Source organism: Chiloscyllium plagiosum, unplaced genomic scaffold (assembly GCF_037043375.1).
Source record: "Chiloscyllium plagiosum isolate Xiang-an unplaced genomic scaffold, Cpla_swu_hap1 HiC_scaffold_32, whole genome shotgun sequence".
Taxonomy (NCBI): domain Eukaryota; kingdom Metazoa; phylum Chordata; class Chondrichthyes; order Orectolobiformes; family Hemiscylliidae; genus Chiloscyllium; species Chiloscyllium plagiosum.
The window spans coordinates 43,125,508-43,144,578 of NW_028270170.1; the positions used below are offsets into that span (position 1 = coordinate 43,125,508).

The window sequence follows — 19,071 nt, forward strand, 5'->3', positions numbered from 1 at the left end:
GTGCTGAGGTCTCTATTTATTGCACATGCCTAGATGCTCTTCAGATGGTGGTACATAATAGGTATGTTCACAGGGAGTTCTGGACCCATTAGCCAAAAAGAAACAGTGATACAGACCACTTCAGGATGGTGTGTGGCTTGCACTGGAACTCATACACCTGTTGTCTTTGTTCTTCATGGTGATAGAGTGTCAGGTTTGGAAGTTACCACCAAATTAAATATAATATTACAATGATGCTGATTAATCTCATTTCAGTAAGAAATCAAGGCACAATTCACCACATCAGTTAAGGCCTTACCTTCATTGACATTTTGTTCAGAGTTTTACTTGGTAGAGATAAGAGATTAATTGTGACTTTATTGTAACAGGAAGGCTGTTTGCAGCTTTTTGACAATTTGACCAGGTTTTATGAAACCGTTAAGAATATAAATTGGAGAAATGTAAAATGGGTTGACCAATCATTGTTCGCAATTCAAACTATTGAAGACAATCAGGATCCAGTCCATGATGTGCCATCATTGAGTGAGTTACTTTGAGAAAGAATGGTATTGTAAACATTTAAAATTAATCTGTGTGGTGGGATGAGTGTGTGTGTGTGTGTCATCCACATTGTAACTGGCTTCCTCTGCCAATGTGAAAGATACTCTGTGGAATCTGACCCCAGCAAGAGTCATGTTCTACCTATAGCTCATGTAGTTAACTCACCAGATTCCCAGTCTGTCTGGACTGTTGCTCGTTCAGACTGGCACATCTCCTCAGCCAGCTGGATCTCCAACATCAGCTCACAATCTGGATGGATCATCAATGCCTGAGGAACAGATTAAAGGGATTTCCCAAAATGTCTTATCATGTCCCAGGAGTCAATAACAAAAATATCATTTTAGAAATTTGGGACTGAATGATAAATTGGACAACAGCTCTCTTTAATGATTACATGTTCCTGTAGTAATCAGAAGTGTCACTGATGAACATCATAGAAAATGCTTCAGAGAAACCCTTTGTAATTGCTAAAAGTAAGAAGAGTACCTGTGTTATATTCCTTTCCTGACTTGCTCACCACAAAATATGAGAAAGTCGTGGGTTTTATAAATTGGAAATCAGGGAGCTCTTTTGGAAAGTAGTCTAATAGGAGAAGGCAGTCATACATAAGATACAGAACAGCTTGAATCTCAAAGGTTGAAATTTTCCTGAATGCATTTGGGGCATTTCTTTGGAACATGATGTTCTTGTTACAAAAAGAAGACAAGCAATATTAGGTTTAGTGATGAATAATGAGCTAGAATTAGTCAACAATGGCAAGTGAACAGTTATCTAACAGTGACATGATTGCATTTGATATTTGACATGAGAAGGACAGAGAGCTTAATTTTCAATAAGTCTGATTTTTGAAGAGTTAAAGGGTCATAGATTTGCACAGCACAGAAGCAGATCCTTTGGTCCATGCCGACCACATACCCTAAATTAATCTAGCCCCATTTGTCAGCATTTCGCCCATATCTCTCTAAACCCATCCTATTCATGTACCAATAAAGGTGGCTTTTAACTATTATAATTGTACCAGCTTCCACCATTTCCTCATTCCATAAACCCACCAGCCTTAGTATGAAAAAGTTGCCTCATAGGTTCCTTTTATATCTTTCCACTCTCACCTTAAACCCTATGGTTTTGGACTCTCCCACTCTTGGAAAAAGACATTGGCTATTCACCCTATCCATGTCCCTCATGATTTGAGAAAACCTCAATAAGGTTTTGAACCCTTGACTTACGACACTCCAGGGACAATAACCTCAGCCAATTCAGCCTCTCCCTATAGCTCAAACCCTTCTATCCTGACAACATTCTTGTAAACCTTTTCTGAATCCTTTCACATTTAACAATATCTTTCATATAGCAGGGTTTGACATGGGAACTCACCTTATAAACTGTGACAAACTGTTGATGGGTAAAACTACAGAAGAACAAATGGAAATATGCAAAATATAATTAAATAAAAGACTCTACAAATAAAAGAAACAGCAGTGGATGGTAGAAGTCTAAAACAAATGAAAACTGAGAATGCTGGAGAAACTCAGCAGGTCTGGCAGGCAGTATCTGTGGAGAGCAAAATGGAGCTAATATTTCAAATCCTGTGACCGACCTACAGAACTGGATGCAGAGGTATACTGGAAGATGTAGAAAGAACAGGAAAGGAATACAGAGAAGGTGGGACAAGTTGCAAAAATGAATATAAGAAACAATGCAAACAATATTAAGGCGAACAGCTTTTTTTCAAAGTACATTAAGAGAGAGAATGGCTGAGATCCATATTGGTTCCTTTTGTGTATGAAGGTAACATTTTAAGAGTATGCCACATGATTAACTGTTCTTTACGCTGCAACATAATATGAAAATGGTCAGTATTGTTTGTTCTGCCTGGGTTGCAGGGGAGGGTGTGAGGTGTTTTGGTGTGTGAGTTGGTAGGTGAAGGTTTTTATTCTTTTTCTTCTTAGTAAACTGTCTTTGAAGTTGTCTACAGTCTATGTTCAGTGTTCTTTTTGGAAAGGCACAAACCCAACATATTGGTAATGAACAGGATTCAAATTAAACAAAAAAGATAAATTAAATAAAATGCACAGAACAGTGGGATTGAATCCAGTTCAAATCTGTCAAGATTTAAATTCATTTTTAACAAATAATGATGACAATGAAGAGTCAGATTATTACATAGAACAGTCTGAGTTGTATCTCATCATGGATGTCTTCAAAGTGCCATAATTTGCCAATAACAAGCAGGTAGTGGCTATTCTGTGAAATTCAATGGGGGAATGTGACAAGGGAGGAATGCGAAATTTGAGTACACCAGACAAACCCAATGTTAAGTCATATGACAGCTTTAAAGTGGTATAATGAAAACACCTAAAATGAATGAAAGTGACAGTGGCAGAGAGATTAACTCTTACTCACTGAGATCAAAGACAGGCAGATTCCATCTCCATTTTGTTAAATTGTAACTACCAGGGAGAAGTTAGATGAAGGTGTGCAAGTCTGTTGTACTAGTGTCCTCGACAGTGAATTCGCATCAGTTAACCAAACAAAGAGTGTAATTATGAATCTAAGGCTTGATTTTCAAGAGGCAGAGACCACAATTGACACATGAAGTAACGATGGGGCAATGAGAAACTGACCTACTATGGCCAGGGTGGGGGTGTGAGTTTGTGCAGGGAGGAACAAACTGTACATAGGAAATCATGAAGGAATCTGTGGAATAAGAAGACAAGCAAAAAAGAATTCCCTGAATTGCCATAAATCAGCCTCCACTCGAAAACTGCAAACCATTATGAGAAAATGCAAAAGCCCACTAACAGGCACAACACAACTCCACAAATCATTAAATGTAATCATCAAATATCAGAGGAAACATAGTACAAATAAAATCATAATGCTCAAATTAGATAACGGGACAAGGGCGAGTGAGAATGGACATATCTATTTTGTGTTGAAATTGTATGGTGAAGTAAATTTGGCAAGGGGTCAATAAGGGTTCCAGTAGGCATAGAAAGGAATATTGTTTCCCTTTAAGTTGGTACTAGGTCTGGTTTAACAATTGTCAACAGCTGTCAGCATTTGAGGATTGGAGGGAAATTGAGTGGTATGTGTATCAGTACCTTGTAGAAGTTTACATGGAAGAAGTTTAAACTTGTGATCAGCTATTTTAGCGGCATGCACCCTCCATGAAACCCTCTGATACCGAGTGGAAATTACCTGAATACTCACCATCGAACTGTGTTTTTACAATTCTGGTAAGGGATGTTACATATATCGAAATTAGTGTCATCTCTAAATAGCTCTAAAGGGTTTAAAATATAAAACAGCTATCTTTCATTTTTTTTTAGCCACCACAAGGTGTTGTTGAGGTGAATAACAAAAACTAGATAAGGTTGGAATGGTGGCTCAGTGGTTAGCACTACTGCCTCACAGTGCCAGGGACCCAGATTTGATTCCAGCCTCGGATGACTGTGTGGAGTTTGCACATTCTCCCCATGTTTGCGTGGGCTTCCTCCGTGTGCTCCGGTTTTCTGCCACAATCCAAAGATTAGGTGAATTGGCCATGCTAAATTGCCCATAGTATTCAGGGGCGTGTAGATTAGGTGCATTAGTCAGGGATAAATGTAGAATAGGTTTGGGTAGGTTACTCTTCAGAGAGTCATAGAGATGTACAGCCCGGAAACAGACCCTTTGGTCCAACTTGTCCATGCCGACCAGATATTCTAGCCCCATTTGCCAGCACATCCTTCTAAACCCTTCCTATTCATATATCCATCTAGATGCCTTTTAAATGCTATGATTGTACAATCCTCCACCATTTCCTCTGGCAGCTCATTCCATACACACACCACCTCTGAATGAAAATGTTGCCCCTTAGGTCCCTTTTATACCTTTCCCCACTCACCCTAAACCTATGCCCTCTAGTTCTAGACTCCCCCACCCCAGGGAAAAGACCTTGTCTATTCATCCTATCCATGTTCCTCATGATTTTATAGATCTCTATCGGTGTGGACTTGTTGGGCCAAATGGCATATTCCACACTGTAAGGATTTGATGATTCTAAATAATTAAGGGCAAGCTAGGTATAGAAATGAATGGAAGACTGACAAGGTGTGATCAATTCAAGTAGGAAGAATCAGAGACACTAGTTTAGGCCAGTTTAACCCAGTAGTTTCTGTCCCGTCAAGCCTGACTCTCAGGTCTGCATCCTTTAAAGTGAATTGTGTGTGTACCCTTGTTCCTGAGGTCTGTGTACGGTCCTTTATCTCTGTCTCCTCTTTGACTGACCTCTAGAGCTCAATGCAGTGAGAAATAATAACACGGGTCTTTCAACTAATTTATTGGGAATTTTTTTCTCACACTTGTGGGAACAAGTTCTCACACTTCTCATGCATGTGAAATCAGCTCTGGCTCAGTCTAGAGTACTCTGGTCTTTTATTTTCTGTCTACCATTATTGTTCGATGAAAGTTTTAAATTACGCATTTCCATGATGGGCAGTGGTAGCCAGAAAATGGAGAGGTCAGGATGAATGTTTTTATCTGCGAGCACTGCGGCATTAGGTTTCCATGGTGCCTGTAATAACAGGTTTGGTCATCTGAGTACAATGCTATTGCAGCAGAACTTACAAAAGCAGGTGCTGCAGAAGGCATTGTTCTGACTGTATTTGTCACTGACAGGAGCTGGAGATAAAGTTGAGTTGGGTCTCTGGTCTTCTGGAAGTTAACAGAACTGCAAGTTGTAAGAGAGGAGACTAAATGGACTGAGGATTCAAAGGTTATGCCAAGGCAGGGTTCATTGCATTAAATGTCACTACTGCACCAAGAAATTCTCCCCATACGTTGCAGCTTTTGCTATCACTGTTAGATGCCTGGTTATTCTGGGCTGTAACTGTACTGAATGCTGCAACCACTTGCATTAACAGAAGGAGAAAGGGTGACACAGAACAAGGCTGTGGGGATGGAATTATGTTGGTTCGTTACTCTGTGGCAGCATACCATGAGATATGGAAATAATGCAGCTATTATAACTGCTAGCAGATCTTCCCCACTGTTTCTATATTCAATGCTTCTGTGTGTGAAATAGCCAACATCCTGGGCTAACGACTCTTTTTTTTGTGTATGTGTTTATGCCCACATGGGTTCAAGATAGGCTGGTTGAGGATGAAGCAAGGTCAAGAACAGTCTTCAGGCTTAGATTTATTTATAACACTTTATATGACATATTACTCTAAATACAATAACACATGGCATTCAGAAGTACACCAAGCTTTGTGCTTACTATTACTTTATTGAAAGATTACTCCATGAACTCTACAGCTTCTAGTTCCAGGAAATGCTTGATGCCTCTCATTGGGTGTCAAGCTGTCCAATTTGGGCACTGATATTTCAAAATAGTATTGCAAGACCAACATGGTTCAGGTGTGGGTTGGGCCTTGGAATTCAGCTGAGACTGATTCCACTTTGAGAAACTGGCCTGGAATGTTGACCATAATGGCAACAAATGGCTGGGAGTGGAAATCTTAAGCGTAAAGAGAAAATACCGGAAATTCCGAGAAGGTCAGATAGCATCTGGAAGAAATAATTTCTGACTAATCTGTTGAGTGATGTTTTAATTTAGAGACTTGCATGGATTTGGGAAGGGCTTAAATGGACTGAAACTGCCATTGTGTTGGAACACTGGCTCTGACCTGCTGAGGAATTCACAGGTTTCCCAGGATCCCCAGAACTCGCTAGTGAAAATACAGCAAGATGTTGGAGAGGATAAAGAAATAACATGTGAAAGTTCTCATCAATCCTGAAAGTTTCAAGATGTTTCTTTGATTAATGTGTGAAAGGCTTTTACTCACACAACATTATCTGAGTGGTTATTGTCTTACAGGTCAATTTCATTGCTTCAAATGTTACATTCACTATTTTGGATATTTATGAACATGTGGTTTATCAGATCAGCATGACTGCAGCTAATGCTGTAATAGCTTGGGTAGATTCATGAGTCAGCTGTCCATGATGGTATCAAGGCTCCTATATCAGTGGGTGAAATGACATTAAAGAGAGAGCTCTTAGTCATTTCACTGGGTACTATATAAGGTTATGGTTCTGAAAGGGTTAATGTTAGAAACTGCACTAAGCTTTACTCAATCTACTCATGCCATAAGTATTTGAGTGCAGAAAAATAGCAAACCCTTAGGAACCTGTGGAGTGAAGACCTAAACTCACACGTCCCCAACAGTCTTAGTAGCAATAGCTAAATTCCTCATGTAACATGTCCCTGATTGCCATCATGAGCTTCCCTACTTAAGACAACAACATCTTCTGTTAAGATCAATAGTGGCTTTCCTGTATGATTGTAAACTAAATAGACTCTTACACTAGTCAAGAAAAGAGGCCTATAGCAGGAAACTACTCTAAGTACATGCTGATAGCAATTAGTGTCACAGCACATAAAACACAGGAGCACTGTGCTTAATATCCCTTAACCTATGGATGTTACAGTACATCAGGAGTGCAAGAGCCTTATTTAGAGATAAGGAAAAATTGCCGCAGGGATAGTGTATGTGCACAGCCCAAAATACGGCCAACTAGGATCTCAAAATGTTGGTTTAAGGGAGCAGTGTTGGTTTAAATATTTCAGAGCCAAGGGACAAGCTGGAAAGGTCTGAAGGCAAAGCATAATATTGCCAAACTTTGGAGCTGCAGCTGAGAAAGAAGCAGAAAGTTTTTAAAGCTAAGCTGCAAGCTAGCAATGTTTTGGAGAGTGAAAACACAGAAATAGTAGAAGAAACGCAAGTACTCAATCACAATAGTCCATATCAATGCCAGTTGTAGTACAGACCTTAGAACTATCACAGCCACTTGACAATGCAGAAGACGCACAACCAGACTACAAGTAGGAAATCTGCAATGTTACAGAACAACTTCACACGTAAGAAGCAACACCAAGCTATCACATTTTATGTAATGTGGATCCAAAATATGATGATATTCTGATAAGGCAAGGCATGTATAAAATACTCCAGAATATGATGCACTGATTAAAGGAACGGATATCTACTGTAGGCTGAGTATAAGTTTAGAGCTGGTGCAGATTAGATTCAATTAGCAATCTCAGTGTTTGAGAGAATCAATGGAAGATTTTTGAACAGATTTATATTGTGTAGCAGGATGAATGCAACAGAAACATACAGAATCATAGAACCCTGACAGTGTCGAAGCAGGCCAGTCTGCCCTTCAAATCCATGTTGACCCTCCAAACAGCAGCCCACCCAGACCCAGCCCCTGCCACATATTTGGTAGTTGATATGAAGAATAAGCAATTGTCAGACTTCCTTTAATCTAAAGCGGATTTGACATCACGTCAGTCAACACAGTTCACTACACAGGCAGAAATTAGTGTCCAAAATCATTAAGACTGTAGCAAAACATTGTGGAATCTCCTGACACGGAAGGCCCCAAGATGTTGTCAACACCCTGAAGAATGACTGCTGAATGTTCAATGGCAGGAGGGAAGATGGTGATGTTGTTAATTATGAGATTGGCAATAATGTCAATAGCGATGTTAATGATTATAAAGACTATGTAAAATGACTGAAATAATGGAGACCAAGTAGAGCAATACTTGTGAGGAAATGACATGATAGATGTAACTGAAGATTATGTAACCGATTATGTGACTCTGATATCAATAGATGAGAAGACATCATGTTAGAAGAAACTTCTGAATAGAGAGGTCTTAGACACTAGGCTGGAGATCTGTATTTAGTAACCTGTAAAGTGCAGATATAAATAAAGGAATATTACATCAGAAATGGAAGAGCCTTACTTAGAGGTAAAGAGCAAACAACCTCACAAACAGTGTATGTATGGACATTCATGGCCCAGAGGTACTGAGCACCTAAATGTGCAGCAGCAGTTTTGGATGGAAGTGCAAGCTAAACCAGCTTGGCCGTCAGATGACAATAAAGATGATCAACAACATCAGCAGCACCAAGAATATCAGCAACAAAAAAAACTCAGAAAATGTTGGAGAAACTCAGCAGGTTTGGCACAACCTGCCGAGAAAGAAGCAGAGTTAATGTTTCGAGTTCAGTGTGACTGTTATCTTCTGGAAGATCACTAGCTGAAGTCACTGTGGCAGCAGCAAACTGTCACCAGCTGGGACAGAGGCAGCATGAACAAACTGCCACTCTACATGAGAGGTGTAGCTTACAAGAGGCAATTCTGGCAACCCAAGTGTAACATGCAGAGGATAAGCTCAGGGAATGTCTGAACATGGGTTTCTCAGTCTGTTGTACCTATTGATCACAGATCACAGAATTATTACGGAGCAGAATGATGTCATTCAGTCCATTGAACTCTTCAAATGAGCATCATTACGTAGTGCCAATTCCTTGCTTTTCAGCCATACTCTTGCACACCTTTTCTACCCAAATAATCATCTCATGCTCTCTTGCATGCTAGCCAATGATGGTTGGTGTTTACACCCTGCTGTCATGTAGATCTGACCAGGCTTTATCAGTGGTTGCTAAAGATTCTACTGCTGTCATCACTCCAGATCCTCCAGTGCTCTCCCAATAACAGTTTCAAGAACTTACAATTAGAACTGAACGTGACAATTGATTGATGGATTATTTGCTAGAGCCGACAATTATGTCAACATTGCTTATGGAATTTCCAATCAGAGTGAGCTGGTTTGTGTCTCTGATTAACTTTGCATAAGTGCAGCACATCTTTGTTTGTTCACTTATGGCAAGGAACGTGCCCCTAGATCAGCCACGATCATCCATCATCCTCAAGCTTCCACTCCATTGACATACAACTGATGTACAACCACAAAAATAATAATATGCAGCCTGATGAAAGACTTCTGAGCAGTCCACTGTCACTGATCTCTTTAGGAGTGGAAGCAGTGGTACCAGCTGATGATTTGGAGATGAGTGATATCCATTTAAAACATAGCTGATGAAATCTGTGAGGAACCGATTTAGTGAGGTTGGGAATATTTGATTAATATTAACTTCATGTTTCCCATGATGAAGGCGAGAATTTGCCTTTTCTCTTGTTTCAACATTTTCCTCATCCTCGTCAATGTGCTGATTGATGTATAAGGCACAGTACTGAAAGGTACATCAACTCCACCCAGTATCGGGAAGTTGGATTTGATTTGGTTTGATTATAATTGTCACATTTACCAAGATGCACTGAAAAGTATTGTTCTATATGCTATCCAGGCAAATGGAACTCGGTTAGATTGGCACGTCTGGTTGACGTGGACAAATTGGACTAAAGGGTCTGTTTCCATGCTGTGGAACTCCAGATACATTAGTACATCAAAGTAATTGAACAGACTGCAGAATGTGGTGTTACAGCTACAGGGAAGATGCAGAGATCAACTTTAATACATGAAAGGTCAGTTCAAAGTCTGATAACAGCGGGGAAGAAGCTTTTCTTGAGTCTTTGGGTGGAGTTCATCATAGGGAGCAGATGTACAACCTTCAGGAGTCCTTTGTAATTATGCCTGACTAGTGATATAATCACACCAGTATTTACTGTCAATATTCATTAGCCATCTCGTTAACTGAGACAATTGTTTTTTATGTAAAAACTCCAAAGTGGTAGAACTAATACTTAGAGCCCAGATATGGTGTAGACAAAGGAGGATTTATGTCAAGAGTGTGGTGATGGAAGCGCATAGCATCTGAGGTCTAGCAGCATCTGAGGAACAGGAGAATGGACATTTCAGGCATAAGGCCTTCATTAGGAATGAAGCTTGTGGGCCGGGGGGCTGAGAGATAAATGGGAGGGGGGGGGGGGTGGGGCTGGGGGGAAGGTAGCTGGGAATGCAATGAGTAGATGAAGGTGGGGGTGAAGGTGATAGGTCGGACAGGAGGGTGGAGTGGATAGATGGGAAAGATGATGGACAGATCAAGAGGGCGTTGCAAGTTGAGGCTTCGCACTGGGATAAGGTGGGGGGAGGGGAATTGAGGAAACTGGTGAAATCCACATTAATCCCATGTGGTTTCAGGGTCCCAAGGTGGAAGATGAGGTGTTCTTCCTCCAGGCGTCGGGTGGTTAGGGTTTGGCAATGGAGGAGGCCCAGGACCTGCATGTCGTTGGTGGAGTGGGAGGGGGAATTGAAGTGTTCAGCCATGGGCAGAAGCGTTGGTTGGTGCGGGTGTCCAAGAGACATTCTCTGAAACGATCCGCAAGTTGGTGTCCTGTCTCCCCAAAGTAGAGGAGATCACATCGGGAGCAACGGATATAGTAAATGACATTTGTGGAGGTATAGGTACATTTCTGTTAGATGTGGAAGGATCCTTTAGGGCCTTTGGGGCTCCACTCCCAGCACCTTCCCCTGCCACTGCAGGAAGTGCAAAACCCACATCCACATCTACCCCTCAACTCCATCCAAGGTCTCAAAGGAATCTTCCACAATCCCCCCCACCTTCATTTACTTATTGCATTCCCAGCTATCTTCCCCACAATCCCATTCCGCCTCCCATTTATCTCGCATGCTACCAGCCCACATGCCTCACTCCTGATGAAGGCCTAGTGCCTGAAACGTCGATTCTTCTGCTCCTTGGATGCTGCCTGAACAGTTGTGCTTTTCCAGCACCATACTCTTTACTCTGATCTCCAGCATTTGCAGTCCTCACTTTCTCAAAGGAGGATTGGTATCATGGTACTACCTCAAAAGACTCTTCCCCTGTGATACATACTGTCAGAGATGGCAGATATCATCAAGTACTAGGCAGTAGTTATCAGGGTCATATTACATGGTGGCAGCAGTGTGGATTTGAATTCCTTGTGAAGACAACACCTAATTGGAGAAAATTCCAGAAAAGCCAGAAGAAAGATTATTATTTGAAGGAAAGTGAATCTACCATTTTAAAAACATTATTGTTTTAACAAGATACAGCCAATCACTGGCTGAAATGTGATTACTGACAGAGAGAAAGATGGAAACAACTGAGGAAGCAGAAAAGATTAGATTACTCTGAGGTAGTTTGGGCTGAGGTTAGGAATAGGAAAGGTGAGGTCACCCGGTTAGGAGTCTTTTACAGGCCTCCTAATAGTCCTAGAATCATTGAAGAAAGGATAGGGAAGGTGATTCAGGAGATGAGTGACAGTAATAGGGTGGTTGTTATGGGGGACTTTAACTTTCCTGATATTGATTGGGAAAGCTATAGCTCAAGTTCGTTAGATGGGTCAGTGTTTGTTCAATGTGTGCAGGAGAGTTTCCTGACACAATATGTAGACAGGCCAACAAGAGGTGAGGCCATACTGGATTTGGTTCTGGGTAACGAACCAGGCCAGGTGTTAGAATTAGAGGTAGGTGAGCACTTTGGGGATAGTGACCATAATTCGGTGATTTTTACACTCGTGATGGAGAGGGATAAGTGTGTACTACAGGGCAAGAGTTATAGCTGGGGTCAGGGAAATTATGATGCGGTGAGGCATGACTTAGGATTTGTGGCTTGGAAAAGTAGACTCCAAGGCAAGAGTGTAAATGATATGTGGAGCTTGTTCAAGGAGCAACTATTGAGTGTCCTTGATAATTATGTACCTGTCAGGCAGGGAGGAAAGGGTCGTGCGAGGGAGCCGTGGTTTAATAAGGAACTGGAATCCCTTGTTAAATGGAAGAGGGCGGCCTATCTCAAGATGAGACGTGAAGGTTCAATTGGGGCGATTGAGAGTTATAGGGTAGCCAGGAAGGACCTGAAGAGAGAGCTAAGAGCAGCAAGGAGGGGACATGAAAGGTCCTTAGTCGGTAGGATTAGGGAAAACCCTAAGGCTTTCTATAGGTATGTTAGGAATAAAAGAATGACTAGGGTAGGAATAGGTCCAGTCAAGGATAGTAGTGGGAAGTTGCGTGTGGAGGCGGAAGAGATTGGGGAGACACTGAATGAATACTTTTCTTCAATATTTACTCAGGAACAGGGCATTGTCGTCGATGTGAATACTGAGTCACAAATAAGTAGAATGGATGGCTTTGAGGTATGTAGAGAAGAGGTGTTGGAAATCCTGGAAAAGGTGAAAATAGATAAGTCCCCTGGGCCTGATGGCATTTATCCTAGGATTCTCTGGGAAGCAAGGGAGGAGATTGCAGAGCCATTGGCCTTGATTTTTATGTCCTCTTTGTCTACTGGATTAGTGCCAGAAGACTGGAGGATAGCAAATGTGGTTCCCTTGTTCAAAAAGGGGAGTAGGGATAACCCTAGTAACTATAGGCCGGTGAGTCTCACTTCTGTTGTGGGCAAAGTCTTAGAGAGAATTGTAAGGGATAGGATTTATGCACATCTGGATAGGAATAATGTGATCAAGGATAGTCAGCATGGTTTTGTGAAGGGCAGGTCGTGCCTCACAAACCTTATTGAATTCTTTGAAAAGGTGACGAAGGAGGTTGATGAGGGGAAAGCGGTAGATGTGGTATATATGGATTTTAGTAAGGCGTTTGATAAGGTTCCCCATGGTAGGCTACTGCAGAAAATACGGAGATATGGCATTGAGGGTGAGTTGGAGGTTTGGATTAGGAATTGGCTGGATGGAAGAAGACAGAGGGTAGTAGTTGATGGCAAAGTTTCTTCATGGAGTGCCGTCACTAGCGGTGTTCCGCAAGGATCTGTTTTGGGACCATTGCTGTTTGTCATTTTTATAAATGACCTGGAAGAGGGGTTAGAAGGTTGGGTGAGCAAGTTTGCGGATGATACGAAAGTCAGAGGAGTTGTTGACAGTGAGGAAGGATGTGGCAGGTTACAGCAGGATATAGAGAAGCTGCAGAGCTGGGCAGAAAGGTGGCAAATGGAATTCAATGTAGCTAAGTGTGAGGTGATTCACTTTGGGAAGAATAACAAAAAGATGGGGTACTGGGCTAATGGTCGGATACTTGGTAGTGTGGATGAGCAGAGGGATCTTGGTGTCCATGTACACAGATCTCTGAAAGTTGCCACCCAGGTAAATAGTGCAGTGAGGAAGGCATATGGCGTACTGGCTTTTATTGGTAGAAGAATTGAGTTCCGGAGTCCTGAGGTCATGATGCAGTTGTATAAGACTCTGGTGCGGCCGCATCTGGAATATTGTGTGCAGTTTTGGTCGCCATACTATAGGAAGGATGTGGAGGCACTGGAACGGGTGCAGAGGAGGTTTACCAGGATGTTGCCTGGTATGGAAGGAAGATCGTATGAGGAAAGATTGAGACACTTGGGGCTGTTTTCATTAGAGAAAAGAAGGTTTAGGGGTGACTTGATTGAGGTGTACAAGATGATTAGGGGGTTAGATAGGGTTGACAGTGTGAACCTTTTCCCGCGTATGGAGTCGGGTATTACAAGGGGGCATAGCTTTAAATTAAGGGGGGGTAGATATAGGACTGAAGTTAGGGGTAGGTTCTTCACTCAGCGAGTCGTAAGTTCATGGAATGCCCTGCCAGTAGCAGTGGTGGACTCTCCCTCTTTATGGGCATTTAAGCGGGCATTGGATAGGTATATGGAGGATAGTGGGTTAGTATAGGTTAGGTGGGCTTGGATCGGCGCAACATCGAGGGCCAAAGGGCCTGTACTGCGCTGTATTCTTCTTCTTCTAGATAAAATTACTTACAATGTGGAAACCGGCCCTTCAGCCCAACAAGTCCACACCGACCCTCTGAAGAGCAACTCATCCAGACCCATTCCTCTACATTTACCCCTTCAGCTAACACTACAGGCAATTTAGCATGGCCAATTCACCTAACCTGTACATTTTTGGACTGTGGGAGGAAACCGGAGCACCCAGAGGTAACACACATAGACATGGGGAGAATGTGCAAACTCCATACAGACAGGAGTATATTCAGCGCTATAAAGGCAAACCTTCACTAAGAAGCCAGTAATAAGTGCAGGAAAAAGACAGAAATATGTCTTTAACACTGAGAAGGAAGATTTCATAAGGAGCAAGAGAAGGTTCCAGGACTAAAGCTAGAAATCCCTTGGGTAAAAGGGATTGAGTACAAAGACCAGAAAAAAAAGACTATGCTGTATATAGGAGCATTCTCACCTCTTACAAGGAATCTTGTCATCATTGAGAACAGGCTCCATGAGGCACAGCTGAAAACGATATTGAAAGTTCCAGGGATCAGTAAAATAATTGTCAAAAGACTTCATAGATTCACAGTAAATCTCAAGTGAAAGTGAGAATTCAGTGAGACAACATATATTGGCAAAAAAGAACCATTTCAAACTGTCAAAATTGAGGAAGTTCCTGAAGAAGGGCTCAAGCCCGAAACGTCAATTCTCCTGCTCCTTGGATGCTGCCTGACCTGCTGCGCTTTTCCAGCAACACATTTTCAGCTCTGATCTCCAGCATCCGCAATCCTCACTTTCTCCTAGAAGTTACAGAATTGATAGGTCTGCTGAAAATGTTCAATCTTCTGTCTGCTGTCAATGTCAGTGAAAAAGATATTGATAAATGAGCAACAATCATCAAGTAACATGACCATGAGTGAAATAAAGCTCCCCAGTTGAACAATCGAAGATGTCCAATCTCATCAACAAATCGAGAGAGATGAAAAGCACATTTTTAAAAACACCAGCATGTATTGCCCATCCCTAATTGTTTGCTCACATGATTCTGGAGTCTCGTGGGTCAGACCAGGTAAGGATGGCAGTTTCCTTGCCTAAAGGACATTAGGAAAGCAGATGCACTTTTTCTACAATTTGCAATAGCGTCATGGTCAACTTTAAACTCTTCATTTCAGAATCTTATTGTAATTCAAATTCCACCATCTGCCATGGTGGGATTTGAACTGGGATCCTCAGAACATTACCCGAGTCTCTGAATTAATAATCTAGTGATAACACCATTGGATTATCACATCCTCAACTGACTCCATTGTGGCCAGATCCACATTCACATACTTAGGATATGGCCCCCCAAAAAAACAATGTGGTTTAAGAAACCATAAAAAAAAGTGCTGTTCCAATTGGAAAGGTATTTGCTGGTCAAAATCTCCAGAGAACTGTAAGGAAGAATGTATTTGTTTCAACAAAGAAGTTGTCTTCCATAATGAATATTCTTGACTTTAAAGGCCTCCTGACAATATTAACGTGACAACTACCTGAGATAGCAAAGAAGAATTGTGAAGGAAATTAAGAGATTAAGGTAAGGGTATGGTGCAACAAATGTAGTATAATAATTTATTGTCACTTGTGTTAATGAAAATACAGTGCAAACATATATCCAACAAGGGCTACAAGGAATGATGGCCCTGAAAAGGATGTCTGAGAGTTAAATTATTCTCCAGCGGAGAAATTATGTATGGATCAGAACGAAAGATAACAGTCCTCCAACAGAAAGCTACCATTCTTCTGAGTTTGAAGAGAGTGCGTTTTGAAAAAACCGTGAAATGTTCAGGACATCTGCTTTTGTGAAGTCAGAAATGTGGGGGGTTAGGCCGTATAGTGATGAAGGTTTATATATATAGTTACATATATTATTATAAAATTATAGAAATTATAGTTATTTATAGAAAAAAACCTTGCAGGATGATGTTTCATAAACAAGTTTCTGAAAGATAAAGTGCTGAAGCAGCATTAGCTCCACCCAATCTGACCACAGTCTGTGAATGAAAACAGGGAGTTCTACACTAGCATTCACTGGAACACATGTCTACTATACAGTTCCTGAGCGTTCTAAGTAATTATGCCTGATTGATAATATAGGCTGTTCTTGTTGCTGTCATGAAATAAACCATCTTAACTAAGATTAACACACTTTCTGCAAGGCTATTCTGTTGTCAGTTAGAGAGGCCCTTGATACAGTGGGTTTGAAGTTGACCCAACCCAAACCCAACCCTCCACTTCCATGTACGTGGGTGTATGGCTAAAGAGACACTTCAGTGAGTTGTCTCTGTGGTGAACTGGAAGGAGACAATGGCAAACCAATTGAGGGCATTGGTGGCTGACGGCAACGGGCAGTGGATTCAACCAGGAGCCAATAATCCATCTTAATACAGTTTGTTTATTTCAACATACAGTATTGCTAAATAAATTACACCTTATGAATGACCAGCCTAGTACCTTCTTAACTGTTGCAACACAAGGAAAGAACATTGTCAGGAGCTTTTGCATGCTGTTCAAATTATTATGATATGGAGATGCCGACGTTGGACTAGGGTGGATAATATCAGAAGTTTTTTTCAAACATATATTTTATTAATAAAAAGATTTGTACATGCACACATTGTGACACATGCAGATCAGTTCTGTACAGTTGGATATCAAATAAAACAAAAAACATTGGACTTTGACTCCATCCAACTCTCTTATACATACAATGCCAACATTTACGTATATTTAAGACATTGAGAGCGTCCGATGACTGAATGGAACCCCATTTACCTTCAGCAGGAAGACCTTAGACAGTGGCCTTTCTCCACTGCGCCTTGGTGGCGGCTGCCCCAAACTTTAATGTGTCCCTCAGCCTTGGACCTTGGAATATGCCAATCTGCAACATTTGATGGGGGTCAACTCCTTGATCTAGAAGACCAACAGGTTTTGGGCAGACCAAAGAGCATCAGTCACCAAGTTGATGGTCTTCCAGTTGGAGTTGATATTTGTCTCGGTGTACGTCATGCAAAGCACAGAGACCCGCGGAACTGCTCAGGATGAACTTTGACACAAACCACTGCATCTTCCTCCAGACCTTCTTTGCATAGGCATATTCCAGTAGGAGATGTGTGACAGTCTCAACTCCCCACAACCTTCCTAAGCTCCACTTGACAGTTTAATTGTCGAGATGCAACTAAATTAATGGACATAAGACCATTCCTGTCATTTATAATGTTATTGACCAGACCAAACCCACTCAAAATATATTTAGGAGATACCCTTGGCTCCAACCCTTTCTTATTTTAAAGGTCAGTGTAAGGTGTTGCATTCCAAATGCAATTTTATTGATCAAACTATTTGACTTTAAGGAAAAAATACTTCATTTTTGCAGTTAAAATGCAGACAAAATTTAAAAAAAGGATTGGCTTAGCTGTAACTCTATTGATCTGCTTAACAAAATTATATATATAAATTATAAAAACCATTACTACTTAACTGTTCCAATATCATAACATCCCATAATCATACCCTTGGCAAAGGCAAATTCAGTAAAACATTGTCTCATGTGCTATTTGAGCAGCAGGAAGAGAGCCCCAGATTTTAGATGTAAAGGAGAGAGGGTTAAAGCTTTCACATCCAGCTTCAAAACCCCAGCAATTGCTAAAAGTTAAAACTAATAATCCTAGTTCTGTGGGAGCTTGGTCCCACCTATTCAGGCTGTTTCTGTTGCTCCAACTTTAAAAATAGACCTCACAAACTGTTTAGTGGTTTTGAGCAGATTGCACATCACCACTGTGTCAACCTTTCTTCATTTAAAAACTGGGACAAAATACACCTCTTGAAGCTATATTAATGTTATGATATGGACTGTCAGAAGGCATTTGAAAAAGTTGCTCATCAGAGAATATTAGCTGAAGGTTCATTCTTCTTCCGGTTAGGACATCAGCTGAATAAAAGGAGCCGGGGAGCAGAGCAGATTGTCTAATTGACAGGATATGACTCATATCCTCAAGGATATGGGATTGGACCTCAATTTGCCTCTTATTTATTTATGACTTGGATGATGGAATAGAAAGCCACATATTTGCTGAGAACACAAAGATAGGCAGCATTGTAAGCTTTATAGATGGAACCATAACATTATGAAAATATTAATAGAATAAGTGAATTGACAAAATTGTGACAATTGGTCTTCTATGGCAAATATGTGGTCATCCATCTTTGGACTAAAAGAGGACAGCACACTATCGAGTACATACTTGCAAATGATGAAAATTTTGAAAAAGCGCAGATCCTTTAAGGGCTAATAATCCAGCTACATTGATCACTTAAATCTTAATAATAGATATTGAAAATAATTTGTTTGTGGGCTACCATGATCCCAAAAGATCTGAGTAGTCTGGCAGTCATTTCCGAGATTTCATTGATGTAGGGTAGAGTGGCTAGGGTTTCTGGACACGCTTTGTCTGCTTGTTTGGGTTTGTTGAGAAATCTGTGGACTGTGTTCATTGGATACCCGTTCTTTTTGAATAAGCTGTATAGGTGATTTTCCTCTACTCTGCATAGTTTTCTGTGCTGCAGTGTGTGCTGGCTTGTTGGAGTAATGTTCTAATGCAGCTTCGTTTGTGGATGTTGGGAATGATTGCTTCTGTAGTTCAATATTTGGTACATATGTGTTGTTTTCAGGTAGACACTGATTTGAAGTTTCCCATTGGCTGTTCGCTCTATTGTGACATCATGGTAGCCCACAAACCCACCAACACACTAAAACAGCAGTTAATGAACTTGAAAGACCCTTGCAAGAACTGTATCAAGCACTACATTGGACAAACAGGCAGAAAACTAGCCACCAGGATTCATGAATATCAACTAGCCATAAAATGACATGATCCACTCTCACCAGTATCCTTACATACAGATGAGGAAGGATGAAGAAAGTTGAAGAACTGGGACAACACATCCTAGGATA

General features: G+C 41.1%; 1 protein-coding gene across 1 annotated transcript in view; it reads right to left on the reverse strand.

The window, feature by feature from the left end:
- LOC122539683 (vasoactive intestinal polypeptide receptor-like) overlaps window positions 1-19,071 on the reverse strand; it is a 149,972-nt gene that overhangs the window by 86,226 nt on the left and 44,675 nt on the right. Inside the window, exon 2 of the mRNA XM_043674671.2 lies at window positions 706-808. Within this exon, the coding sequence (XP_043530606.2) occupies window positions 706-808 (103 nt within the window). The remainder of the gene's footprint in view (window positions 1-705; window positions 809-19,071) is intronic.